Here is a 27,948-nt window from a genome sequence, read left to right as displayed (position 1 = left end):
GTGTGGGTACATGTGGCAGGACAGGAGCTTCTGGCAGTTTTCTAATTGCTTCTATGTTCTTAGAAGACAAAACAGGGTTATGGAAGATGGTTTGAGGGGTTTTCAGGGGAAAAAAGGGGAAGTATGAAAATAGTTCTCTAAAAAAGTGACAAAGTACATGGACTAGGAGAATGTAGTAGGATTGCTAGGAAACATAAAAGCTTCTGAGATTAACAATCATGAATTTAGGGGAAACTGGCCAGTTAGCTCAATTGTATGTTTTCTTCCAGAGACACAGAGGGTTAGCACATAGGTGCAGAACAGGTAGAGAGTAGACTCAATTCAGAGCAGATTTTCCCAAGTGTATATGTGGGTATGCAAGTGTATCAGGGAATTGAACGCATGTAGGAGGAAGGGATTAAAATGATATATTGTTGGAATTTATACTAGGAAAAGAGTGAATGAGGGTGAGAGATGAAATAGGGACAAAGAAAAGGTGGTTGGGTAGATGAATTGCAAGTCTCAAAAGATGGAAGGAGTGCTGGAAGTTGCTGAGAAGATAGAAGGTTGTGGATGGAGAAAGCAGTGCTTGAAATCGAGATTAGAGAAGGCTTGGAATTATTGCTGGGGACTGGGTCTCTAGGGGCTGACCACTGGGGTGTATAGCTGAGGTTGGGTGGAGAACAAGATCATTGGAAGAAGTTGAAAAATTGAGAAGCTTCAGTGCTCGACTCATCATCAGTATGGCTAGTGAACTCAGCAAGATTTATGGCAGGAATAGCGGTGGAGAAAATGGCTGCTAAAATCTTCTAGGAGTAAGGCGGAGTAACCAGCTGTGGGTGGTACAGTCTGACAAGACGAGGATCAGAGTCCTATGTAGATTAAAAGTCAATCTGGAATTGGGGTTGAGATGGAGAGCAGACTTAGGCCCAAGATCCTAAAACCTAATGATTTCGATGGTTTGAGTTAAATGAGCAGTGTTAATCAGTGCCTAAGTGAACACATGCCAAGCACTTAGAATAGAGATGGCATGATGAATTTTAACAGTCAACAAGTGGTGGCCATAGTGACCAACCAATGTATTTGTTGAACTGTTCCACATAGGCTATTAGAAAGTGAACATTGTTGGGGCGCTTGGCCGGCTTAGTTGGTAGAGCACACAACTCTTGATCTCAGTGCTATGAGCTTGAGCCCCACAATGGATGTAGAGATTACTTAAAATTAAAATCTTAAAAAAAAAAACAATATGTTAAAATGTAGCAAAGATGTTTCCCATTTGTAGATATTCAGAAATACATATGCATGTTATTGGAAGTTTTACATATGGCAAGTTACTGTTTTGTTTTAATTCTGTGAGTATTCTATGAGACAAATGTTTGGACTATCCTATCTTTAACATCACCCACTCCCACCACTTGCTTTTTACACAAGGGAATTGTTAGCCCATTTATAAAAAGAAGTGACTGATTGGGAATTCATGACATTATATGATTTGATTCCTTTTCCAGGCATATTTGTCATAGAGGATTCATGGGGACAAGAAAAATGATTGAAAGACATGTTGGGGCCAGACTCTGAAAGACAGTGCAAGCTGTAAAATTTTAGTTGCTTTGAGAAAGGAAAGAACTTAATTCTTTTGTTTCATACACTATCTTGGATTTGAGGGCATGATGGGGAAAAGATTAGAGACCAGGAAATCAGTTAGGTTACTCTTAAATCAGAGTAGATCTATAAATATCTAAATTATATCATAGTAGCCATATAAATGAAAAGGAGAATTTGCAAAGAAATAACAGAGGACTAGGCAATTGAATAGAATCTTGAATTCTTATAGCATTTCATTTCCCTTCTTGAATTTCTGTCATTCTTCATTCCTACTATTCATAAAAGTATATTTATGTATATCACCTCAGTTAGGTTAATTTCTCTAGGGAAAAGCATATATAATAATGCATGTACTAATTAATATTCATACATTAAAATGTGTTTATTTGAATACAGAGTATTTCAGTTTGTAGTTGCTCAGAGGATTTTTGTCAAGGGAATAGACAAGGGGGAAAAAGGAAAAGTCAAGGGTGTAACCTGAAGAAGCAGCAGCCGATTGCAGCATCAGGGGCCAAGTGTATCCCTGGAGATCCAAAGGTGCCCTTCGACTTCAGAGCAAATTGAAGAAGTGAGAGACATTCAGATGTAGTCAGCTAATCCTCCTTTTTTTTTTTTTTTTAATCTCAGTCACAAATTCTATGAATGTAATCATTTGTCCTAGCAAGATTAATGCCTAGTGAGGGGATGCCTGGATGGCTCAGTTGGTTAAGTGGCCAACTTCATCTCAGGTCATGATCTCACAGTTAATGAGTTTGAGTCCCGCGTTGGGTTCTGAGTTTGGAGCCTGCTTCAGATTCAGTGTCTCCCTCTCTCTCTCTGCCCCTCCCCTGCTCACATTCTCTATCTGTCTCTCTCTCAAATAAACATTTAAAAATGTAAAAAAGAAGAGAATAATGCTGAGTGAAATTAGTGAAGCTTTAGGAACAGACCTTCAGTTGCATCTCAAAGAAAAAAATGAAAACTTGGTAGAAGTAGAGAGTGCATATCCATTGTGCATCTTCTAAGGCATTTAAAAGATTCAGTGAAAAGAAATTTTGAATAGTAATGATTTGAATTCTACTCCTACAATCTCATTTCAAGAAAATAGAACACATTAAATGGGATGATAATTTTTATCCAAGGACATGGAACAGAGTAATAAAGTTTTAATTTTCTTCTTGCAAGCCTACATTTTTTGTTTGTGATAAAACCTCACTTTGCTTTGTTTATGTTGGTCCCTGGTGTCTGTGTGCTCTGAATTGTAGGTTGTTATTCTGAAGTGGAGCTAGAAGAGCCCAGAGGCTTTTTTTCAACTCCAAGATATCCACTGGATTATAGAGGAAAACTGGAATGTTCCTGGGTGCTCAGAATTTCACCAAGCAGTATGGCAAAAATGACGGTTGAATATCTGTCACTCCCTGGGTCTCCAATGTGTCCAGATTCAGTTATGACTATTTATGAAGAAAGCCACAGTGAGAGAAGGGTGTCAGGTAATCCTTACTAGCATTTAAACTTTGTGCTGGAGCCTTTTCTATATAGGCAGCTTACAATCAAGAGAGCTTGGCTTGGGTAACAATACCACCAAAATGTTGATGATATTTGTAATAGGCATGCCTTTTTTTTCAGGCACACATAGTATTATTCATATTGTTATAAAAGTCAAAACTTGACTTCACAAAACAGGTGTACTAGGGGTTGAGTGTGAGTATGTGCATGTGTGTGCATTCAACAAGAAAAAAAAAAAAGAGCTCAACTTCTTCAAATATACCAGAACCATGCAAGAATTCCAGAAATGTATATGATGGAGGAAGAGTTAAGATGGTTAAAAATCAGATGGGGTAGGTGTTAGATGTCAAAATAAAGCAAAATATATTAAAGCCCTTTCTTTATTTTTAATGTTGATTTATTTATTTTGAGAGAGAGAACATGAGGGGGAGGAGGAGCAGAAGGAGAGAGAGAGAGAGAGAGAGAGAGAGAGAGAGAGAGAGAGAGAGAGAGAGAGAGAGAAAACGCCTTAAGCAGGCTCCGCACTCAGCACAGAGCCCGACATGGGGCTCGATCCCACAGACTGTAAGATCATGACCTAACCCAGAATCAAGATTTGGACTCCCAACCAACTGAGCCACCCAGATGCCCCTAATCTGGCAGAATTAAAAATATTTGCTAATAACACATCAGCTGTCATTGCATTTCATGTATAGGCAAACCTGTTTTGCTCAACAGAACAAAGTTGCTACCTCTTGTTTGTGTAGGTGTGGTAGGCTCTTTGGCTCTTAGTCAAGAGGGAGATGGGAAGGTTCTGGAAGTAATTTGGTTGATGGGGAAGACTGGGAAGAAAATAAGTGTATGCTGTTGTGAGTAGGTATGGTACTCACACATGCCTGCACTGGATGCAGGAGTATGGGGAGGCCAAGAAAACTGCTCTGAGGGTGAGACTGTGTTCTTGAGATAGACTCCTAGATTAAATCATTGACATAGAGGGCACAAACATTTATTAAGGAATCTTCATAAATACTATCTCATTTAGACTGTGGAAAAAGCTATTAACTGGCCTATCCACTTTGTATATTTCTCTCCTGTGATCAGATTGCCTTCCCCATCTGCCTTGATTAAAACAGCTCAAGGTTGGGGTGCCTGGGTGGCTCAGTAGGTTAATCCTCTGACTTTTGATTTTGGCTCAGGTCATGATCTCATGGTTTGTGAGTTTGAGCCCTGCATCAGGCTCTGCACTGTCAGTGTGGAGCCTGCTTGGGATTTTCTCTCTCTCCCTCTCTGTCTTTGTCTCTCTTGCTCAAAATAAATAAATAAACTTAAAAAAAAAAGCTTAAAAAAAAAGGCTCAAGGTCTCCTTGTAGCTAGGATGAAATCCAAAATCCTTACCACAGCCTTACCTCCTGCTCCCCAGCTTACATGATGAAGTACGCCCATTCTCGCCCCAGGGCCCTTGACCAGCTACTTCTCCTAGCAGTTTAGAGAACTCCTCATCCTGTGTCTCCCCTCAAGTCTTGACTAGAATGTCACCTTCTTAATGAGTCCTCCCTTAATTGCTGTCAATTGCATCACCTCCTACCCCAGTACCTCTTAGTACCCTCCTCAACTCTTCTTTAGCATTTACTGTCTTCTAACTATGATTTATTTTTCATGTTTGTGGTTTGTGTTTTCTCTATTGAATGAGGGCTTTCTGAAGACTAAAACTTTTGTCTCACTTGAGGAATCTCCAGTGCCTCGAATAGTATGTGAGAAAGAAGACAGGGAATGAATGAGTGAAGGAATGGATGATATGTCACCTCCTCAAAGAGGACTTCTCATCTAGAGTAGCACCGTTCACTCCCTTCCATAGTCATTTTCCATAGTTCTATTATGCCAATTATTTCATTTGTAGCCATGATCTCTGAAATCATCTTCTTTATTTACCTGGCTAAAATAAAAGCTCCAGGAAAACAAAGATCTTGCTATTTTGTCCCCTTCTGTATCATCCTAAATTAGTGTCATGCCTCAAGACTCAGCACAAGTGTATACTGCTGAATTGCTCTTCAGAAAGGCTAAATCAGTGTTCACTGCCTTTAGCAATACATGGGAGTATCTTTCACCGTGCATATGTATAACTCATGTGATAATTTAGTAGGCGTTTTTACCATTTTCTTATCATTAATGGAGTTTTATTTTCATATGTTAGTTATTTGCGTTTTTTACTTATTACCATCTATTTTTGAGGATTATTCTTTTTATTGGTTTATGAACACTATTATACATAGAGACATTTTTCCTTTTGTCGTAAGTTGCAAGTACTTATTCCTAAGATTGCCATTTGTCTTTAATTTTTACTCTATGTTGATGTAAACATTTAAAAATTTATTTGTGTATGTGGGCGCTTGGGTGTCTCAGTTGAACGTCCGACTTTGGCTCAGGTCATGATCTCATAGCTCATGACTTTGAGCCCTGCATTAGGCTCTGTGCTGACACCTTAGAGCCTGGAGCCTGCTTTGGATTCTGTGTCTCCCTCTGTCTCTGACCCTCCTCTTCTCTCTCTCTCTCTCCCTCTCTCTCTCAAAATAAATAAACATAAAAAATTTTTAAAGTTTATTTGTTTAAATCCATCTGTATATACCTTTGATCTTTGATTTACCACATAGCTTTCATTTATTTATTTATTTATTTATTTACTTATTTATTTATTTATTTTTAAATGTTTATTTATTTTGGGAGAGAGGGAGAGTGTGTGCACATGTGGGGGAGGGGCAGAGAGTGAGGGAGATAGAGAATCCCAAGCAGTCTCCACACTCTGCACTGAGCCGGACATGGGGCTCCAATTCACGAACCGTGAGATCATGACTTGAGCAGAAATCAAGAGTGGGATGCTTAACTGACTGAACCACCCAGGCACCCCTTTTTTTTTTTAAAGTATCTCCATGCCTAGTGTGGAGCCCAATGCGGTGCTTGAACTCATGACCCTGAGATCAAGACCTGAGCTAAGTGTCAGACACTTAATCAACTAATCCATCCAGGCACCCCTCAGAGCTTTTATTTTTGAACATTCATTGTTCATTCTGAGTTCAGAAAAAAAAATGTAATTACAAACTTCTTTAATCCTCCTGAAATGGGTTTTTTTCTCATATGATAAAGTGATACTATATCTTTTTCTTTAAGAAAAAGTTATTTTGTCTCCAACTTGTAGCAATCTCTTATACACTGGATTCTTATATAAAAAGAAACATTTTCTGGGAAAACTTACCTTTATCTTTATAACCTATTGAAAACCATGCTTGTCTTTGTTGTGGATTAACTGAGGAAACCCTATAATTTTCCTACCTAGCAGTTCTTTGATATGAAATTGTCAGTTTGAAATTTGTAGAGTAGTTCTGTCTCTTTGGGTGATAGCTAGCAGGTATTACCCCTTATTCAAGCCAGATAGTATTCTTCTGTACTGTAAAATGCTATCTTTTTCCCTGTGGGAGCCAGCAACTCACTCATTCCAGAGCTGCATTGATCTCTACTTGCTACAAATAAGTATTTGATCATTCTTCAAATAGTATTTCAACATCGTTTACCCTAACCCGTTATGCCGTCTAATGTTTTCTGTTCTTTGCTTCTTCTCGGATATAATCTCTTCCCTCTCTTGCTCCACAAATACTTGTGAATAGAGTCTAGCAAGGACCAGAGACCGACTTTTCTTGGTAGTGAGGTTCAGTAGTGAGAAATATGGACAAAAAGCAAAACAAAACAAAAATCCCTGCCCTTATCAAACTTATATTCTAATGGGGAGTAGACACATAATAATAAAATAAAATATGTATTAAGTAGACAAGCTAGGGGGAAAATGAAATGGAAAGAAAGAGAAGAATCTGGGATGTTGGTACCATACAGTTGTCTGTAGTGTACCCAGAATATGTCTGTCTGACTTTTAAACAAGCATGATAGAATGATACTGACCTATTCTTAATATAGATGAGTTTGATCCTAAGAAACCGAGGTTCTTTTCACACCGTTTTAAAATGTTTATTTTTTTGTTACAGAGACAGAGAGACAGAGACACAGAGAGCAAGAGGGACAGGGGCAGAGAGAGAGAAAACAGGCTCTGAAGCAGGCTCCATGTGCTGACTGCAAAGAGCCCAATGCCAGGCTCGAACTCACGAACCATGAGATCATGACCTGAGCTGAAGTTGGATGCTTCACCAACTGAGCCACCCACATGTCCCCACACCTTCCTTAATCAGCCCTCTGAATTGTTCTGGAATTATAATTTTCCCTTACATCTTAGACTCAGGTTCTCAAACTAAAGCCATCAAAAGAAGATTAACTATAGAGAAAGAATACATTTTCAGGTAGAAAGTTTTCCATCATGGATCTCTGATAGTGAGATATTTTTATAAGCAGATTACTTTGCTAGAAGAAACATGGCATATCAGTGTCATTTTAAAGATGAAGTAATTTACTCCCTACTGTCCTTTAAGGGAGCAGTATGACCTAGCTGACTATGTTGGATACTGGATTGATGGTCCTGGGTTTAGATCCTGACTCCCCACCATACCAGTCTGACTCTGGGTGAGTCACTTGAGTTCTGGAGCCCTGTTTCCTCATTTTGTTGAGTGGAATAAATTCCTACTTCATTGATAACTAGTAGATAAGTCCTGGGGATCCAATGCATAGTATAGTGAATATAGTCAATATTTGTAGTATAATCATCAAACTTGCTGAGGGACTAGATCTTAATTATTTTCACTACAAAAAAGAAATGGTAATTATGAGAGGTGATAGAGACTATCACTATAATGGCAGACATATTACAATATATAAATGTTTCAAATCACCATGTTGTACACTCTAAATTTACACAATGTTACATGTCAAATATTTCATGAATAAATCCTCTATTTCTCTTAAAATAGAGAAACTGCTAAAAATTTTATTTCTTGTGTTTTACTAGATTTGTTTTTTAACTAGGTGAATTATGTGGAAGAGGGCTTTACCCGATGATTTTCATGAGCTCTGGACCACTGGTGAGGGTGACATTTCGTTCCCTTGTGCAAGGTGCTTTGGGCATAAGTTATATTGTCTTTAGAGTCCAAGGTAGGCTTGGTCATTTTATAAACTTAAAAAGTTAAAAATCAGTGTTTTTCTTTTTAGGAATATTTCAAAGCATATATTGTTTCATAAGAGATGGTGTTTCTGTGGGGAGTTTGTGTTTGAAAGAAAAATCTCTTTAAGTCATCTGAGAATGGTGCAGATTCAAAAGAGAAACTGCTCAGAGGATAACTTGATTGACTTGTAAATCATCCAGAATTATGATTTCTGGATGTGGCTAAGATACGTTCATTTCAAGACGACATTTTTTACTGTGATGTGATTTTATGCCACAGAGGGCCTTTTCTGTGGATCAGAAGGTTAGGGTTCTAACTCTTAGTTGGTTGATTATCTACTTAGAGTTGATTACCAACTCTTAGTTGGTTGGATAATTTATTATCTCTGTATCAGTTTTCTTTATAGTAATATAATAAATGGTCAGAATGAGTTTCTAAGGTAAACTACACAAACATGAAATGCTAGCAATATAAATGTAAATGCTATGCAATTCAGAGTTATTAGATTGCATTTTAGAACAAGGTGACTGAAAGCTATTGGCACCAAAAAGTATTGCACCTTTTCTCATTGGCACCAAAAAGTATTGCAGAGATAGATTTGGGGAAAAAGTTCAATAAGGAATAAAGAAGAGTGTACATATCCTGTGAAAGAGTTTTCCTAAAAAACTTTATTAAGAATGTTGCTTTTGGGGTGCCTGGGTGGCTCAGTAGGTTGAGCATCCGACTTCAGCTCAGGGCATGATCTCACAGTTCATGAGCTTGAGCCCTGCGTTGGACAGTGTGCTGACAGCTTAGAGCCTGGAGCCTGCTTCAGATCCTATGTCTGCTCTCTCTCTGCCCCTCCCCCGCTCATGCTCCCTTGCGCGCGCGCTCTCTCTCTCTCTCTCTCTCTCTCTCCCTCTCAGTAAATAAGTAAATAAACATTAAAGAAAAATAATGTTGCTTTTAGTTGGAACTGTGCAGAGAGCTAGCATTATTTACAGTTTTTCCACATTATCTTTCATTGACTTAAGTCTACCCCAAGGATAATTTCAAGAAAAGTGCTGCTCTCTGATGGAGACTTTTCAGTGAGGCTAACCACTTCCTGTTAACTTTTTTCTAAAACTGAGAGAAAAAGTGACTGATCTGAAATGGTATATAATAAGCCTCTCAAAAATTAATTTTATTTTCATGGCCTTTTAAAAAATATTTAGGTCCAAAGGGCAGTAAAACTCCCAAACTTCTCCAAAGTTCAAACCAAGAACATGTGGCCACTTATGAGGATGTTATTCTGACTGAACCAGGAGGAATCATACAGATCCCAAGATACTCTCACAGAACCACTATGAGGTGAGGAAGGGATGCTTATTATGTTGAAGGAATGACCACTTGACAAACTGCAACACTTGCTTAATCATTATTTTCCACCTCCTCTCCTTGAAGAATAGCCTTTGAAGTAATCCCTGCTCTAAGGCCTTCAGCATATAAAAACTGAACATAAGATTATCCCTATACAAAAACTGAATGTAAGATTATCCCTGTTGATAAATTGTGCACTTTCTCAAAAGAAGGGATCGTTTATTAGGTAAAGTGGAAAGTCACATCTCTGTCAAAGAGTTTTGGAGATTGAAATAATGTACATAAAATCTTCTAGAACATATTAGGTACTCAATAAATGATTCTTAAATTGCCAAAATGGAGAACTTTCCTTGAATTAAACAAGAGAATAAATTTAAAGTGTGATGTGAGGAGTGAAGATTGGTATAATATCAATCCTAAGTAAATTTATGTGATTTAGGGGAGTTTGGGGCAAATTCAGGCAAAAGTAGATCCTTAACTCACAGATTGCCAATTAGAATTTAGAGGAGTACAAGTGATTGACCAACCATTTGCCATGATGGGTGAACTTAATTAACGCTTTTGATAAGTTAGATATTAGAAATATTTTTTAATTGTTACAGTTTAAAGTAAAAATCTTTCTTTCACCCATGCACAAAGATCGAGTCAGTAACAATGATACATAAAATTCTGAACAAAGTAAATAACAGTATGTGCCGTTTGGAAATCATTCCTGACTTTCTTTTATCAAAGTAAATAACATTATGTTTCATTTGGAAATCATTCCTGACTTTCTTTTATCTGTGCCACAGTTGCCACTGGAAGTTATTAGCCCCTTTAGATCACATCATTCGCCTTGATATTATCAACTTCCAGATGAAGTCGACACCCTTGGCCTGTCAGGGTCATATATGGGTTTATGAAGGATTTGGATCAGGCAAAAAATTAATAGGTAACTAATGTCCCATGAAGAACTGTGTTCTTGATTTTTTATGAAATATTCTCATATTGTTTTGTATTCAGTGTGACTTACAGATGATGTTAATTATGTAGTATTGAAATAGCCTTAGTATTTTTTAGATTTGTAATTGAGGTTAAGGTAACGCTCAGATGGAGTTAAAAACAAAACCCAACTATATGCTGCTTACCTGGGTCATACCTAGATTAAATTTGCCCAGAAGTACTGAAAATAAGGGATGGATAGATAAAGGAGTTTTAGGCAATTGAAACACAAGAAAATTAAGACTGTAATATTAATCAGGCCAACTAATTTCCACCAGAAAAGGCATTAAGTGGGTTTATCAATTAGATAGTAGCTGGAAACCTCATTACAGTGAGTTAAATTTATTTTTCTGAAAGAAATATCCAGAGTTTTGTAGATGTACTGCTAATTCAGCAGTTCAACTCTGTCAAGACTAAGGTTAGGGCAGTTCTCTTGGCCATTCCCTAATGGTCCCATAATGGCTATTTCAGTTCTCACCATTACATAGAGAAAAAAGGAAGGGACACAGAGAAGGAGTGTCACCATTGAGAAAACAAACACATTTCCAAGAACCCTGTGGCAGATTTAAGCCTCTCTGGCCAGATTTGTCACATAGCCACACCCAGCTGAGAGATGACTAGAGACAAGGGGAATAAAATGGGACTTCAGTTGGCTGACCAGCCTTCCCCTATGTGATGTGATGTAGCAGTCCAGATGGAAATCTGATAGTGCTGTATCCAGGTCTCACTTCTACCTCATAGTAAATGATTTGGGGGGCGTTCCCAAAGCTTTCTCAGACTCTGTTTCTTGAATTGTGACAAGAGAATAATAATAACTGCCTTGGCTCTTCAGGTAATTTACAATTTACCCCCCACTGTCACTACCACCGATTTACTTAGGCATACCTATGCCTGATGAAACCAGCTGACTGCCGAGAGGAAGAGGAGGTGTGGTATGTTGCTGGCCTTTGACTCCCTAAGAAAGGCCCAGATGCCAGTGTTCCTCTCTCCCTAGATAGGATCTTGCCAGAACTGATAAAACAGCCAATTGCTAATACACTGTCCTTTTATTCTTTGAACTTATGTTACCATCCCAGAAGTAGGTGCATTCAAAATCTTTGTATTTCTACTTGAGGAAATGTTAATAAACACTGATAGTTCCTGGTTCCTGAGCCCATTGAGCACCAACAAGGCCACAGCTTATTATGGGGAGAATGCAGAATCTGTGCCCGGGATCCTTGGAAATTATCTACACTTCTTCCTTTCCTGCCTTATAAGATGTTTTACTTGTACTGCCAATGAGATTGTTTTGGGAATTAAATGGAAGAATGCATGTTAATCAATATAAAAGAGAGCAAGCTTCTGCTGTCTTTGAATTATAAACATACGTTTTCATTCTTACTCTTAAAATTGTGTTGCTTAGAAGAAAAGATTAGACTGATGTTTCACTAATGCCTCTCCATGAATGCATTGTCAGAGTACACAAAGTTTGGAAGAACAAAGAAATAAAAAAGAGGGGAGAGTATATTAGCTATGTCAGTTATAATTCAGAATGTTAATGGAACTATATACCTGTTTATCTTAGAATAAGTTCATAAAATATATGTACTATTTCCTACTTCCTAAAATTTCAGTTTTTGCAAATTAAATATACAAGTTCTGGGGGTTAACTCAGTGCTTAAGGTCAGTAGGTTACTCACTATTAAACATAGCCAAATATGATTTATCTTAAGAATGCAAAGATAGTTTAATATTGAAAAATGTATTATGTAGAACTATGTCACATAAGGAAAAAAAGATATAAATTAAACATACAGCGATTATACCCTTAAAACCATACCAGTAAAATTAATAGAAGATAGAATGGAAAAATCATTATAATTAGCAACAAAAAACTATAAGAATATCTGTTAAAGAAAATTCAACCAAATAAACGTGAAGACTTAATTGTCTTTATTAAGGGACTCCTGCCTTGGGCAGCATTCCATCTGGTAAGTAGAGAGATACTCTGAGGAGCTATACAAAATGGAAGGGCCTTATAGACAAAAAAAAAAGAGCAGGACAGTTAGCAAAAGAAAAGAGACTCTTATACAGATTACTTCCTCTTCCTTTGGGGAATGGAGAGGGCCCATATGACACATTACTTTATTGGTGCTAACCAGAATATTCCTGACTGACTGGTTAAGACTGCATTTTCTGGGGGAGGTTGAACTGCAATTGGGTTAGGTATTAAACCCCAGTTTAGTGACATGGCCTCACATAAATGACTCCATTTTGGGCTTGTTGATTTCTTTTTTGACATAACCCTAAAATTAAGTGTGAGATTTATTGTGCAAATATAAAACTTTACACACATACACACAAACATACAGATATGAATGGAGAAACGTACCATGTTCTAAACCTGGAAGACAGAATTAACATTAATTCACACTAAATTAATATATAAATATAGTATATTTCCCAGAAAAATCCCATAGGAATTTTTTTTTTCAGAGAGTGAGGAAGAAACTGATAATAACTATTTATCTGTACAATAAATAGGACTATCTGAAAATGTTTTGAGAGACTGTCTTGATTAAATTTCAAGTTAAAACCAGAGTCCCCAAAGGTTTTGATTTTTTTTTGTGATGAGGCACATTATCAGATATTAAAACATACTTTAAAACAATGATAATTAAAACAGACTAGTACATACACACAGAAACACACATGAGTAGAAATAAATAGACCAAAAGGGAACGTATAAGAAATTTGGCTTTACAAATCAGAGAGGAAAATATAAATTATATTTTTCATAATTTTGTACAAGAGCTGATTGAAAAGAGTTAAGCATTTTTCTTAAGCCATACAGAGTAGAAAAAAATGGGTAAATATTTATTGATGGAGAAGGACCTTCTCATATAAAAGCAATGGAAGAAACAGGAAATTGTCAATAAATTCCTATAAAATTTAAAACCTCTACCCCAATAGGAACAAAATTTAAAAGCAACAAACTTGAAATTTTCAACAGCTCTGAGAAAAGTTTAAGGTAAATAACGTAGGGAATGTTAACAAATCAGTATTAAAAAATTTCAAATCTGTAAAAATAAATGTATAGGCTCCAATATCTTTGGATCACTCAGCTGTGATTGAATTTCAAGTTAAAACCAGAATCTCCAAAGCTTTGATTTTTATTCTGTTCATTTTACAAGAAATGACAAACTATGGATCCACATGATCTTGAGAGCATAAAGCCCTGATTAACCATTAGCCTCTTTTCACAGTTAAGAAAGGTTAGTGAATATTCTCATATCATTTACTATGCAATCTGAAGTAAATCTCTTACTTTGTTTCTTGACACAATGAAGTTGATTCTATGGCCATCTGTTTACTAAAAAGGGCAGAGTTTCTCTGTAATAGTGAAAAGCTTAATTCTTAGAATTGTTGACTTGAAACTTTGATACTATTGAGTGTTTAGAGCAAACTACCTTTGTTAGAATGTTTCAGAAAATACTACTGTATGATCACTTAAAGTTAGAAATGGTTTGTCATGGGAAGCATGCTAATTGCTACATCTTGCCTCTTACTCATTTAGCTGTGCTATAGATATAGTTCCCTAGATATAGATATATAGTTCCCTGAGGACTTAGCTAGACCACGTCATCTTCTTTTATAATATATCACTTTAAAGAGATCTACCTAGTGGCACCTGGCTGGCTCAGTCAATGGAGCATGCAACTCTTGATCACCGGGTTGTGAGTTCGAGCCTCACATTAGGTGTAGAGATTACTTAAAAATTAAAAAACAAACAAAAAAAACCCCACAAACTTAAAAAAAAAAAAAAAAAAAGAGAGAGATCTATCTAGGTTATTTCCAGACATTGTAAGAACTGAGTCCTGTGTTTTGTTTGGTTTAGGACCCCTTCCTTAGAACTGCTTAGATTCCAGGAATCTGGAACATCTTTCTTTCTATTCTAACTGGGTTTTATTCTGCTTAACTTTCTCATTTTTATATTCTTGGGAGTGCATACAGTATAAATTTGTAATTTCAAAAACAGGATTGTTTTTCTCCTACTTTGTTCAATAACCTTTGCTTTGATGAATAGTAAGTTTTTGTATGCTTCTTTGTTTTTTTTCTTGATTTCGGGCCAGGAAAATTATGTGCAGGAAATTCACCTTCATTAAAATCTCGTGGTCCTCTAATGATGTTGATTTTCACATACAATGTCAGTTTGGCGTTGGAAGAATTTTCTTTGAGATATTCTTTTCATATTCCTGGTAAGTCTATTGCTTTCATATATGTTTATGAATATATTTTTGTTTGTTTTGTGCTTTATTAGGAAAAATCTGTCATTAAATAAACAGATTGAATTCTCTATTAGTCAGCTTTGGGGGAGAAGAAAAGACAGTGTTTAAAGTATGACTTCTGCAATTTGTGGAGGCCTCCAGCTAAACCTCTATAAAGTATAATATCAATCAGATTTATCATTTTTTTTCTTATAGCATCTAAGAATTTTGTCTATTTTTCTGGATATTTAGGTGATTATAAAAATATAGTAGGAAACTTTTTCCTTAGCATTAAAGTTTCAGAAAGTTTTTCTCTTTTGAAATTAATTTCCTTAATGTGCTAATATCAAGAGCAATTTGTTGTTTTTCATTTTTTTGGTGGATAGTTCATTTATATTGGTTGCAGTCAGATTATTTAAAAATATGCTTTGGCCTACATTCCCATGGTTTAGGTGAAGACACCGATAACATTATGAAAAATCAGAACTATTAATCTAGAACTATTGCAAATCATAGAAATTGAGTATCATGGAGAAAACATTTGCAACTTGGAAGTTATTAGAATTGCTTCCATCCTTAAGATTAATCAATTTAGGCGCACCTGGGTGGCTGAGTCAGTTAAGCATCTGACTCTTGATTTTGGCTCAGGTCATGATCTCACAGTTCATGAGACTGAGCCCTGAGTGGGGCTCCACACTCAGTGTGGAGCCTGCTTGGGACTCTCTGTCTCCATTCTCTCTCTGCCCCTCCGCCTCTTCTCTTTCTCTCTAAAATAAATAAACTTTTAATAAGAGATTAATCAATTTATACTCATTAAAAAATGTAATTGGAATACAATTGGAGACACATTTCTACTAAAAGTATTTAATTTAGTCTGGTAACAGTCTCTGCCCTAGTAGAGTTTATAGTCTAGTGGAGGAGATAGTCAGTAATCAAATAATCATACAGTATAGAGTGAAGAAAGAACTGTACTGTTTTGAAGGAAAAATATATGCAAAAATAATATACAATGGAGGGATCTTGTTTAGTTTGGTAAAGGATGGTAATAGAATTGTAGGAAAACTTAAGGTTTGTTTGTTCTCTTATCACAAAGGCCATAAAATTTATTTCTACTTACTGTCTCCTCTTTTGCTCTCTCATTTTTTTTCTTAAATCCATTCCCATAGGGCTTTCTTTGTTACCATTCCACAGGCATTGGACTTACCAAAGTTACTAATGACATCCCCACGTCCAGATCCAACAGTTCCTTCTCAGCCCCAACAGCATTTGGCCCAGATAAGCTCACCTTCCTTTTGGAATCTATTTGTCTTGGCCTGAAGGAAACCACTCTCTGGCTGTTGTCTTACCTCACTGGTCTCCTTCAGCGTCTCTTGTCTGGTTGCTCTTTGTTTTCTCTACCACTAAAGGTAGAGGTGTCCCTGGACCCAGTCTTGGACTCTCATTTCTTCTTTACCTGTACTCACTCCTTAGTGACCTCACCCAATTCCTAGATTTCAATACCATCAGTACACAAATAACTCCCAAATGTAGTGCCAAATTCTTTTTTATTTTTGACCTCCAGCACTGTATCACCAATCACCTCCCTCTCCACTTGGATATCTAACAAGCATTTCAAATTTAATGTGACCAAAATTGAACTCTGAATTTCTTACCCTGACTCCAGATTCCTTCCTTCACCAATATTTCCCATCTCAGTGGATGACAACTCCCATTTATTAATTAATTGTTCGAGCTAAGGATATTGGTCGTTCTTGACTTATCTTCTCATATCCCATATTGTGTATAGTTAATCTGTGAGCTTTCCAGCAAGTAGTTCTGAGCAGTTCTACCGTAGCATCCTGATACAAGTCTTTGTTTAGTCTGTTTTACTCATAACAGCTAGAATGACTATTTTAAAATGAATAATTCAGATTGTCATGTTACTCCTCTGCTTATAATCCTCCAATGTTTTCCCAGCTCATTCAAAGTCCTTAGAGTGGTCTACAAGATGCTATATAATTTGGATCTCAGCCACCTCCTTCACTTCTTCTATCATTTTCCCCTATGCTCACTCTGCACTAGCATACCACCGTTCTTGCTGTTCCTCAGTCCCGCCAAACATGCCCCACTGTGGTTATTTCCAAAACCTACAACCGTGCCTAGTAAATAGTGTGCAACAATTGTTTGAGTAAAGGAAATGACATTTCAGCTGGGGCCAGTTAGGGAGAAGAGGGTAAGGAGGTAGCTCCATATCCAGTGAATGAGTAAGAAATGCATCCATTTACTAATGGGAATCCTCCTGGCTGAGAACCAGTGTATGGGTAGGTGTCAACTCAGGAGCCCATTATTACATATATTCAATTTATGTGTTCAGATAAACATAGAAAACCTTTAGTGTAGACATTTTTCAATGACAGCAAAATGTATACCCCGTGTGTAGTTTTTAAAGATCTGACTCATCTTTCATATTTTGAAATTACAAATTAAAATACATTGGTACAAATGATGTTACATCTATGTGGATCAAAAATATAGAATCATTAAAATTTATGTGAAATATTTAGTATGGAAAAATAGTCACAATAAATTAAGTGGAGGAAAATGGTTTTAATGGCGTAAAGTGGCATACAACTTTTTATAATATTGTATATATACCATAGGACTTTGCCAGATTTGTTAAAATATGAGTATTGGTTACTTACTGGATGGTACTACAAGAGATTTTTTATCTTTTTTGGACTCTGTATTTTGAAATTTTTTGCAAGGTTCATGTATCACTTTTATACTCAGAAGAATAAAGGAATATAAAATATTTAGTTGGATGCATTGATGCTGAGTATTCTCTTATTCTAGATTCCGTGAAAGGAAAAATTAAAGTTAATGATCAAGGTAAGACCATAAAAGGAGATAAGGAATCCAGCTGGCTTGCTTTGGTTATATGATATTGTGAAAATAGAGTGGAAAATGACTGCCACTAAACACAATTTAGTAAGAAGTGTACTTTGACTTGTCAAACACTTTCAGGTATTTGTGGCCTGATTCTAGTCACTTTATAGTAAAATGGTATTTGTATTAATTTCCTTATGTCAAATTTTGCACTTGATCTTAGCCAAAAGGCCAAGAAGTGATCCTTATGTCAAATTTTGGGGGTAGTAGAGACCTGGGGCACATTAGGGAACTGAGGGTGAGGAGGTAGCACCTTATTCAATTAATAGGTGAGAAACCCATCTGTTTTGTCTGTGGAATCCTCATAGCTGTTTGAAGTCCATTCATTGCCATTCTTTCCATATATTTTATGTCTTTTGGATTACATATATATTTTTGCTGTTTTTCTTTGCTGGACCATTGCAGAATGAAACTAAGATGTTAAGATTATTGATGAAGTAAATCAGTTTTTGGATGTCATTAATTTTAGGTTGGATGATACCTATAACGTTTGGAGTAGGCCGCAAACGTCACTGACTTCTTCAGTTCTCTTTTTGGTGTAGGCCCTTAGCCCTTGTGAATCTTAACTTCTATATTTCAGCTATCTGAACACGACCTGAGTTTCCCTAACTAGTAAATGTTTGCACTTGAATTGTACATGCTGTGAGGCTGACCTTTAGGAGCACATAATTTATTCAGGAATTCAATCTAACTGAGTACCCAGATCAGCTTCTCAACCTGCTTTCCTTGTTCTCTGTTCCCACTTTGTGGTGTCGAAGTTATCTTTTCCTGCGCTGTGTGGGAAATGAAATATTGCTGTGGTAGTTACAAATCTGGGGAAGTCCTACAAGTCTCAGGACATATCTATTGCATATCAAAGTGATAGATCACTTATCTGTGGACTAAAGATTATAAAATCTATTTCTCCTGATTGTGAACATTAAATAAGATTGTGTGTTAAATATAAGCAACAAAACTACACTGAACTGTAGATGGTGGGTGGTTTAGTGGTTCACAGTTTGTGAACTGAAGTCAAATGAGTTCAGTCTGCCTGCTTCTGGAGAAGTCAGTTTTTCAAAACAAAAGTCATTTGGAACTGTGGGTATGAAGGAGGAGTGACAGAAATTAAAGTACACTGCAGTTTAGGTTGTAATGACCTGGTTGTCATTACAACTAGACTCAGAAAATAACTCTACTCTTTGATTATTGTGTTAAATATTTTATTTATTTATTTATTTTTGCCTCAGGGTGTCCAGTATTGGATTTGATCTCAGTTAGTTCAACTGAGATCACATCTCCCAATTATCCTCACATTTATCCCAACATGCTGAACTGCACTTGGATTTTTTATTCCGCATCAGGAAATAAAATGAAGGCAGTGATTAAAGACTTTACAACAGAAGAATCTTGGAACTGTGAGTGGGATTATGTCAGTATTTATGATGGACCAGATCAGCAATCAAGATTACTTGGTAAACTGATCTTTCTTCAATGGCCTACATTAAGTGGCATTTATATAATGCATATATGTGGAAAACATGACCTACATTTGCCTTGGGAAACATGTAATTTGTTGTCAGTGATTTTTCATGAGATCCTTCATCAGAATCCCAAAGAGGTATTAATTGAGCACAATGGGATGAGCTTGAGACCACTGGACTCCCTGGATCTTTACCTGTAACGCCAGCTCTTCCTGATTTTAGCTGATTCCTGTCTCATTTTACCATTAGGGGGTGCTCTGATTCTGTTTTTTCTCCGGAAGTCCTGTATTTTAAGAGGTTCAATTACTGTACTGCATTTTTAGGTAGCTTTTTGAAAATTTGTTTACTCAGGTTTCATCCTCACAGTAAGAGTGGCCCTTTTTAGACACAGGGTAAATATAAAAGGCAAAAAAGTCCAATTAGCTTGAATAATCTTCAGAGGTTTATTGACCACATGGTGTCCATCACACTTGAATGCCAGGCAATGTCCTGCTCTCAGACCGAGTCATAGAAGAAAACTTTTCCAAAGATTTTATAATCCAATACTGTATCACCTTCTTCAGTCTCCAACAAGTTCTCCTCAGGATGCCATTACAATCCACCTATCCCAAAGAGCAAGAGGAAAGTTTTGATACTATCTTTTTCTGAGACCTTGATCTCTAATGTGTTATCATTTGATTTATAACACCAGCAAGCTCAGCAATTTGCTTTGAAATTCTAAAGGTACCTAACTTTTTCTTAACAGTAAATTTACTTCCTATCAAAGAATTTCAAGCCACTAATGTGGCGGGGGGCGGGAGGCAGATAAAACATATCAGTTCTCCTTGAGATTAATATAAGGTATCTATAGCATCAGACCCTGTAACCTTAACTCTCACCAATGTCCTACAGCCAAAGACCCCGGGATCACACCATGGGGTATCTCAGAGAGAGTTAGAAAGAACCTAGTATGGGATTTTGGCTTTGGTTAAGTGGTTTTGGAGAGGGTCTAAGGAAGTAGACTTTGCTCAAGATTGGTTGCTGTTAAGAAGTACAGTAATTTTATGACAGGCATGTCAATCATGGGAGGCCTGACTCGAACAAGGGTAAAACTGCACTTGGCAAAGAAGTGGCAAGCCCTCATTTTAGCCAAGAGAGGTCGATGTTTGGTATTTTGGTGGTTGCACACAACCTTGTGTTTTGTCACACTTTATCATAGATTCAGAAAGTCCTATCTGATGTTGATGTTCTGTGAGAATGTTTATGTCTAACAGAACAACATGGTCTAGTTGTGAGTGCCAAACCCATGTCTTTTTTTTTTTATGTTTATTTTTGAAAGAGAGAGAAAGAGAGAGTGAGCAGGAGTATGAGTGAGGGAGGGTCAGAAAGAGAGGGAGACACAGAATTTGAAGCAGGCTCCAGGCTCTGAGCTGTCAGCACAGAGCCCTACATGGGGCTCAAACCTACAAACCATGAGATCATGACCTGAACCAAAGTCAGACACTTAACCAACTGAGCCACCTGGGTGCCCCCACCAAACCCATTTCTGAATGTCAGGGGCTACTTTTCTCTTTCTTATTCTTTAGTATTTTCAGTCTAGCAGTACTATTCCTCTTTAAAATTTCTGATAAATAAAAAATTCAGAAATGTCAAATGATTATAAATAAGGCTACTCATATTTTTATTATTAGCTTCTATAACTCTCTATAAAAAGTAAGGAAGCCACAATTCGTTTGTTAGTTAATACGATTTTATTTAATAAAATTTTATATATTTGTATAATTTATTTCCACAAAGCATACAATTTATGTAATCATTTTCAAACTAGTGAACATAGAACCCCATTGCCAATCTCCCAGATAAAATGGAACCACATTATCTTTTCTTAATAAATCTGTTTACCTAAGTAGAACACCAGGTTTTAGTTATTTGTGTAAGTGTAAATGGAGTGGTATGTAGCAACCAAATGGTTTCCATTGCAGTGCTTTTATAATATCTTATTGAAACTATATTATCAAAATTAAATTGTACCTGGTCTTCTTTCATTTACCTACCCCATGGATGTAAGATATCCGTAACTAGTAAATACTACATTAAATGTACAGGTTAAATTCATTCATTACCAAGCATTTCCTAATAGGTTAGGCACACTGGAGACACAATGGTGAACAAGTCAGAAATGATCTCTGCCATCTTCTCTTGGAAAGACAGACGATAAATAAGATGATAATTTGAGATAACAATAAACAATAATCAAATAATTATTGATTGTCAGAAGTAATCTGAAGGAGTTAAGTTGCAGAGGAAGGGTACATGTCTTCAGTTCATTTAGGTATCTGTTCACATGTTACCTCATCTAAGGCCTCTATCACATGATGTAAGTAGGCCTCCTCTGTCTTCTTCTTGGCATTTATCAAGACCTAGCAAAGTATTCATTTATTTATAATCTGTCTCCTTCCACCAGAATGAAATGTCCTGAGAGCAGGACTTAGTCTCATATTCATTACTGTATCTCCAGCATCTGGGTAGAGTACTACCCAACACTTAGTAAATATTTGATGAAAAAAAAGTTGGTGAGAAAATGACCTTGAATTTGGGAAAAGCTTGGTAAATTGGGGAACTGTCAGGGGTCAGAGTGATTGGAGACTGAGTGAGGACAGACAGGAATGAGGTGGGCTGAAGGCCTTGCCACTGTGCAGCTCAGGCTATGGTAATGAGTTTGGATTTTGTTCCAATCCAATGGGAGGTCATTAAAGATTTTTGACAAGGGAGTAATTTGAAGAATGCTCCTGCTGCTGGGTTGGGAGTGAGTTTTAGAGTGACAGGGTGAATATCTAAAGTTATGAGGCTCTTGTGTTATTCTACATCTGCACTGTCCAGTTCACGTTGTTTTTTACATTTAAATTAGTTAAATAAAGGGTGGTATTAGCCATGTTTAAGTGCTCATTGTTGCATGTAATAGTGGACAGCCCTCATTCAGAATGTTCCATCATTGCAGAATGTTCTATTTTATCTGTTTTAGGCAACAGATAGATAGTGCCTTATAAGAGGATGGCAACTGTGGAGTGCAAGTGAAGTGGACAGATCTGGAGACAGAACTAATAGGATTTCTGGGCGAATTGCATATGAAATTAAATGTGCAAATCAAGGATTACTCTGGAGTGAGCGGTTAGAGATGGTGGCATTTACAGAGATGGGGAATACTAGAGGAAGAAATAGATTCATGGGGAGATATCTGTTTGTGCCATGTTACATTCTTAATGGCATAATACATCCTGGTTGAGTTGGCAACATCCTGGTTGAGTTGGTAGCTAAAGGTAGAACTCTGGAGCTAGAGGAAAAGATTGGGCTAGAGATGAAGATTTGAGACTTACCAGCTCCTTAACAGATTTCCTCAAGTGACCCTTTCTCAGACACCATTGATCTCCTCTACCACTCTCATCAGTTTCAAACATGTTCTAGTATTACCCATCATTTTAAATAAAATTGAACAAGAAATTTAGCTATTACCCCATTTCTCTGCTTCCCTTTACAGCAAAATCTCTTTCTTAGAGGCTGCTAGATTTAGAAAGTTTGTGGGATTGATGGCTAGAAGGTCATGGTGAAATCAAGCAATTATAGTAGAGAAACACTGATAAGTTGGATAGATAGGAGGTGGTGATTTAGAAAGCAGGATGTTTGCAATAAAAATTTTAGAGATATCAAATGACAAAATTTCAGCGCAGTGTTAGTAAAGGATTATAAGTAAAGGGAATCTGTTCTCTTGCATTAAATTTGGTGTTGGCACTTAGCGGGCATGCACTAGCTCAGTCTCACAAATCTTCATGGTCAGTGTCTAATATGCCTGGCTGTTGCCCTGCCATTCTGGTTATTAAATAGTAACATTAGTCAAGTGTTTAAGGAACACTGACAAACGGGAACACTGAAACAAACATAGAGAACAATGACCAGGATGCTGAAGGGTGTGGGTGCTTAGAAGTGTTTACCTTGGAGAAGACAGAAGGATCATAAGTCTTCCTTTCAAGTAGTTATGGAATTCTCATAGAGACTCTCAGGCCATATATGAAATTTGTTCTGACTGATGATATCTAATAGTTATTGAATATTTACCATTATTCAGGCATGGTCCTACAAACTTAAAACTGTCTCAATTTTCTTAACCATCCTGTAGAGGTAGGTTACATTTATCCTCATTTTAAATATAAAGAAACCGAGTCTCAAAATGATTAAGTAACTTGTTTCCAGTGACATAACTAATAAGTAGAGAAAATGGGATTCAAACCCCAGCACTCTGATTCAAACACTTATATTCTTGGGTACTACACGAACCAGGAAGAAACTGTTACATTGATGTTTTTTGATCCAACGTGAGGAAGAACAGTCTAGCAATTAGAAGCGTTCAAAAAGAGAAAATGCTCATAAGTTCTACATCATATCTTCCAGGTGAGTAATCACATGTTCAGGGTTATTTTAGCAAGGACTCACAGTCAGATGAAAGATTGAACTAAATAGTCTCCAAGATTACATATTGACACTATTCCCTTATCATCCAGGCACCCATTTTAAAACTACACATTTTAGGGGCGCCTGGGTGGCTTGGTCGGTTAAGCGTCCAACTTTGGCTCAGGTCATGATCTCACGGTCCGTGGGTTTGAGCCCCGCATCGGGCTCGTGCTGACAGCTCAGAGCCTGGAGCCTATTTCAGATTCTGTGTCTCCCTCTCTCTCTGCCCCTCCCCTGTTCATGCTGTGTTTCTCTCTGTCTCAAAAATAAATAAACATTAAAAAAAAAACTACACATTTTATAAATGTGTTATATTTCTAAGTTATGAATCGGAATACTGTATTTGACAGAACCAAGGATAGAGCCATATCCACACCATTAAGACCTTCCCTGCAGGTTAACGTTGTATGGTTATTTAATCTATTTAATCAACTGTGAAACTTCCTAGCCATATAATTATCTAGTTACATTTTTTATCTGTTCACAAGGATATCATAACATGCTATATTAAGTGCTTCACAGCAATCAAGATTCATTAAGTTTATCTCCTTCCCCTTAGCCATCGTCTAATTAGCTCTTTCAAAAAAAAATGAAATTAGGTTACTTGAATGTGGCATGTTTAGAATCCCATGCTGGCTTCTCATGACCATGGATTCCTTCTCCACATGTTCAGCAACCATCTGTCTAATGATTTGCTGAAAGATTTTGGTGAGGTTTATTTTTATTTAAAAGCACTTATAATACTTTGCAAATACCAACTCATACCAATCCCATTTGAATATAATTTTTATCTCTATTATACAGATGGAAAAACTGAGGCAGAGAGGTTAAATAAATTACCCAGTGCCACATAGTTAGGAAATAGCAGAGCTAGTCTAAACCAGTTTGGTTATAGAATCTGTACTTCTTTTTTTTTTTTTTTTTTTTTTTTTTAAATTTTTTTAACGTTTATTTATTTTTGAGACAGAGAGAGACAGAGCATGAACGGGGGAGGGTCAGAGAGAGGGAGACACAGAATCTGAAGCAGGCTCCAGGCTCTGAGCTGTCAGCACAGAGCCCGACGCGGGGCTCGAACTCACGGACCGTGAGATCATGACCTGAGCCGAAGTCGGCTGCTTAACCGACTGAGCCACCCAGGCGCCCCTAGAATCTGTACTTCTAAGCATTAAGCTACACAATTTCACTGACTATGACTTTGGAAATCCTATATTTTGTTTTCTCTCTCTTCTCCCCAACTGCCCTCACCTCTAAATCTTTTTTTTTTTTAATCAGTAGCATTTTCCCATTTACATTATTTTAAAACTTCTGGAGTGTTTGTTGACATAGGGTATCTCAAAAGTTCCCCATCAAATCCAGTTCATGAGACAGATTCTTTGAAGATAAGAATGATGTGGAGGTTAACTATCCTCTATTCCCTATCTTTCTTTCTCAGATTTGTGAGACAACATTATCTTTAAGGTGCATCAATAGTGTATCACTGTTTTATCTTGAGAGAACTTAAATTATAGCATGTACAGCTAAATTACAATAGATGTCCTATCACTGTCAGGACCACCTTTGCAACAACTTTTGAGTTTCTGAATTAAGAAAGGATCATCATTAGTCTGCGTTTGGGCAGCCTGTGTGTCTCAGCCAGTTTGGGCTGCTATGACAAAAATTCTGTAAACTGAATGGCTTAAACTACAAGCATTTATTTTTCACAGTTCTGGAGGCTTGGAAGTCTAAGATTTGGTGTCTAGTAAGAACTTACTTCCCAATCCATAGCTGTCTTTTTGCTCTGTCCTCACATGGCAAAAAAAAAATAAAAATAAAAAGAGAGAGATTCTCTGGGTCTCCATTCTAAGGGTACTAGTTCCATTCATGAAGGCTCCAGACTCATGACATAACCACTTCCCGAAAACCTTACCTCCCCAACACCATCACATTTGGGATTAGGATTTCAACCTACGAGTTTGCGAGGGGGACACAAACATTCAGTCCAGAATGTTGTCCGCTATTACTTTTGTTTCTCTGTCCATTTACCTTCACCAGCAAGTCTCTTTCTCATTCTTATGATCACAGATTACCATAGAATTATATATCATTTTCATATTAAATGCTAGCCCAGTCCTTTGCCTTTGATCTTTTCAAATCTATACCCTTCCTTTGCTGCAGTCAAATCATGAATTCCATCCCACAAATCTTGTTCTCACATTATCAATAATCATTCCTTTACCAATATTAACAGTACAGAATTTAACGTCTTCTTTTTGCCCTCTTTTACCTATGTTACTGCCCAGAAGAACTATTTTAATTATTGAATATATCTCATATTGTAGCACATCTGTGTGGCTCCAAGAAAGAATTTGTCTTAATATCCAGTGGTGCTTACCTGACTATCAATTTTAAGACTGATCAGTCCGTGGGAGAAAGAGGTTTTAAACTCATTTTGGAAGACACAGTTCAGAAGCATTCACAAAAAAGTAATATGGGGACCCAATTGCCTATTAATGGTAAGTAATGATTTTAAAATACTAAAACAGGAACCATATATATCAAAGTAGAACCTGTGGAATACTGCTTATAGGTTCCCTGGTAGTCACCTTCTCTGATACTCAAAACAGCATAGTGTCATTTCAAACCATTTCTTAAAGCACAAGACCTTGGTAGTTTATATAGATCATGTGAGGAAATAGGTAATTGGGGTATGTGCAGGTGTGTGTGTGTGTGTGTGATTAAGAAATAAACATAAAAGGCAGTTGCTATTTTAAAAATCCAGTGGTGGGGGGGGGGGGGGCACCTAGGTGACTCAGTACATTAAGCGTCAGACTCTTGATTTGGGCTCAGGTCATGATCTCATGGTTCCTGAGATGGAGCCCTGTATTGGGCTCTGTGCTGACAGTGTGGAGCCTTGCTTGGGGAGATATTCTCTCTGTATGTCTGTCTGTCTGTCTGTCTCTCTCTCTCTGCCCTCCCCTGCTCATGTTGTTTCTTGCTCTCTCGAAAAATGAATGAATGAATGAATGGATTTCTGGTGTAAACAAAGAAATCTCAAGTAAAGAATTTAACGGGTTTTTTTAAATTTATTTTTGAGACAGAGAGAGACAGAGCATGAACAGGGGAGGGTCAGAGAGAGAAGGAGCCACAGAATCGGAAACAGGCTGCAGGCTCTGAGCTGTCAGCACAGAGCCTGACGCGGGGCTCAAACTCACGGACCGTGAGATCATGACCTGAGCCGAAGTCGGCCGCCCAACCGACTGAGCCACCCAGGCGCCCCTCTCAAGTAAAGAATTTAACAAATGAGCATATCTTATAATTCCCGAATTATAGGCCATGAAAATTTTCTTCATATTTCAGAATATACTTGAAAAATCTCTTGTTTTTAATTTCCTGGTGGGTTTCTTTTTAAATCTGAGAATGAAGTCAACACATTGCTAGAAATTTCCCTTATGCTTTTCCTTTATATATAAGTCGCACTTGGAATACGTTTAGTATAAAGTCTTGATATGTCTAGATGTGTTATACTGTGATAACATAAATAATGCCAAAGAAAGAACAATGTCCAGCAATTTCATGATTAAGCATAATATTTTTAAAATCAATTTGATTTGTCTATATTAATATTTTAGTTTATTGATTTTTTGCTCATTTTATGAACAATGAAAGAAAAGAGGAATCTACTCTCTTGCTAAGAATCCTGGTTTTTGACCTACAAAAGAAATAAACACCTCCATTCTGAGATTTTAATAGATTTTAATAAAACACCTCTATCTAATGTTTTGTTGTTATTTTTCTCAGAGGTAACAGTAGAAACCAGTCCTGGAAAACAGCCAACCCCAGACACCTGTGGAATTCCTGGTGTTGACCCATTTCTAATGGAAGGGTCTAAGAGAAACACAAATGTGCCGCCGACTAGGCTGGGGAAGCCCAGGGTGGTTGGTGGCCGTGCAGCACCTGCAAAGTCGTGGCCCTGGCTGGTCAGTCTGCAGCACCAAGGACAACATTTCTGCGGAGGTGCTCTGATCGCCAAGCAGTGGGTCCTGACCGCAGCGCACTGTAACTTTAGGTGTGTGCCTGGGTGGGGCAGGGGGCACTGGAGCCGTGTGAGAGCCCACGGTGGGCATCCTCCTGCTCTCCCCACATCCCAGGAAACAGTAAGCTCCCGAGGATACAGTCCCCATCATGCAAACGAATGAGCACACTAGGTCAATGACACCTCATGCTTCACTAATACATTTACTACCAAGAGCTGTTAATTACAGAAGGTGCTTCCTGCCTCTAGGTGTAGTTTATTTAAAAAGTAACAGCGGTGCCCCCTCTTTCCTCATCTATAAAGTGGACATCATATCTTAACATTTTTGTATTGGTTTCTTAGCACTGTGCCTAGAGCACAGG

General features: G+C 37.3%; 1 protein-coding gene across 7 annotated transcripts in view; it reads left to right on the top strand.

Moving 5' to 3' along the window:
* The window catches only part of OVCH1 (ovochymase 1), an 82,790-nt gene that overhangs the window by 45,636 nt on the left and 9,206 nt on the right, over nucleotides 1–27,948 (top strand). For 6 of the 7 annotated variants that reach the window (XM_042992033.1, XM_042992032.1, XM_042992036.1 and 3 more), the window contains 9 exons: nucleotides 2,829–3,053; nucleotides 8,005–8,130; nucleotides 9,335–9,470; nucleotides 10,271–10,410; nucleotides 14,573–14,698; nucleotides 17,540–17,575; nucleotides 18,859–19,083; nucleotides 25,893–26,066; nucleotides 27,352–27,619. In XM_042992033.1, coding sequence (XP_042847967.1) covers nucleotides 2,829–3,053; nucleotides 8,005–8,130; nucleotides 9,335–9,470; nucleotides 10,271–10,410; nucleotides 14,573–14,698; nucleotides 17,540–17,575; nucleotides 18,859–19,083; nucleotides 25,893–26,066; nucleotides 27,352–27,619 — 1,456 coding nt within the window. The remainder of the gene's footprint in view (nucleotides 1–2,828; nucleotides 3,054–8,004; nucleotides 8,131–9,334; nucleotides 9,471–10,270; nucleotides 10,411–14,572; nucleotides 14,699–17,539; nucleotides 17,576–18,858; nucleotides 19,084–25,892; nucleotides 26,067–27,351; nucleotides 27,620–27,948) is intronic. The other variant, XM_042992034.1, reaches the window with a different exon arrangement.

The sequence above is a fragment of the Panthera tigris genome, chromosome B4 (genome assembly GCF_018350195.1).
Source record: "Panthera tigris isolate Pti1 chromosome B4, P.tigris_Pti1_mat1.1, whole genome shotgun sequence".
NCBI classification, from domain to species: Eukaryota; Metazoa; Chordata; class Mammalia; order Carnivora; family Felidae; genus Panthera; species Panthera tigris.
Note: the sequence above shows the minus strand (reverse complement) of the source record. Positions and strands in the feature narration are given on the sequence as shown.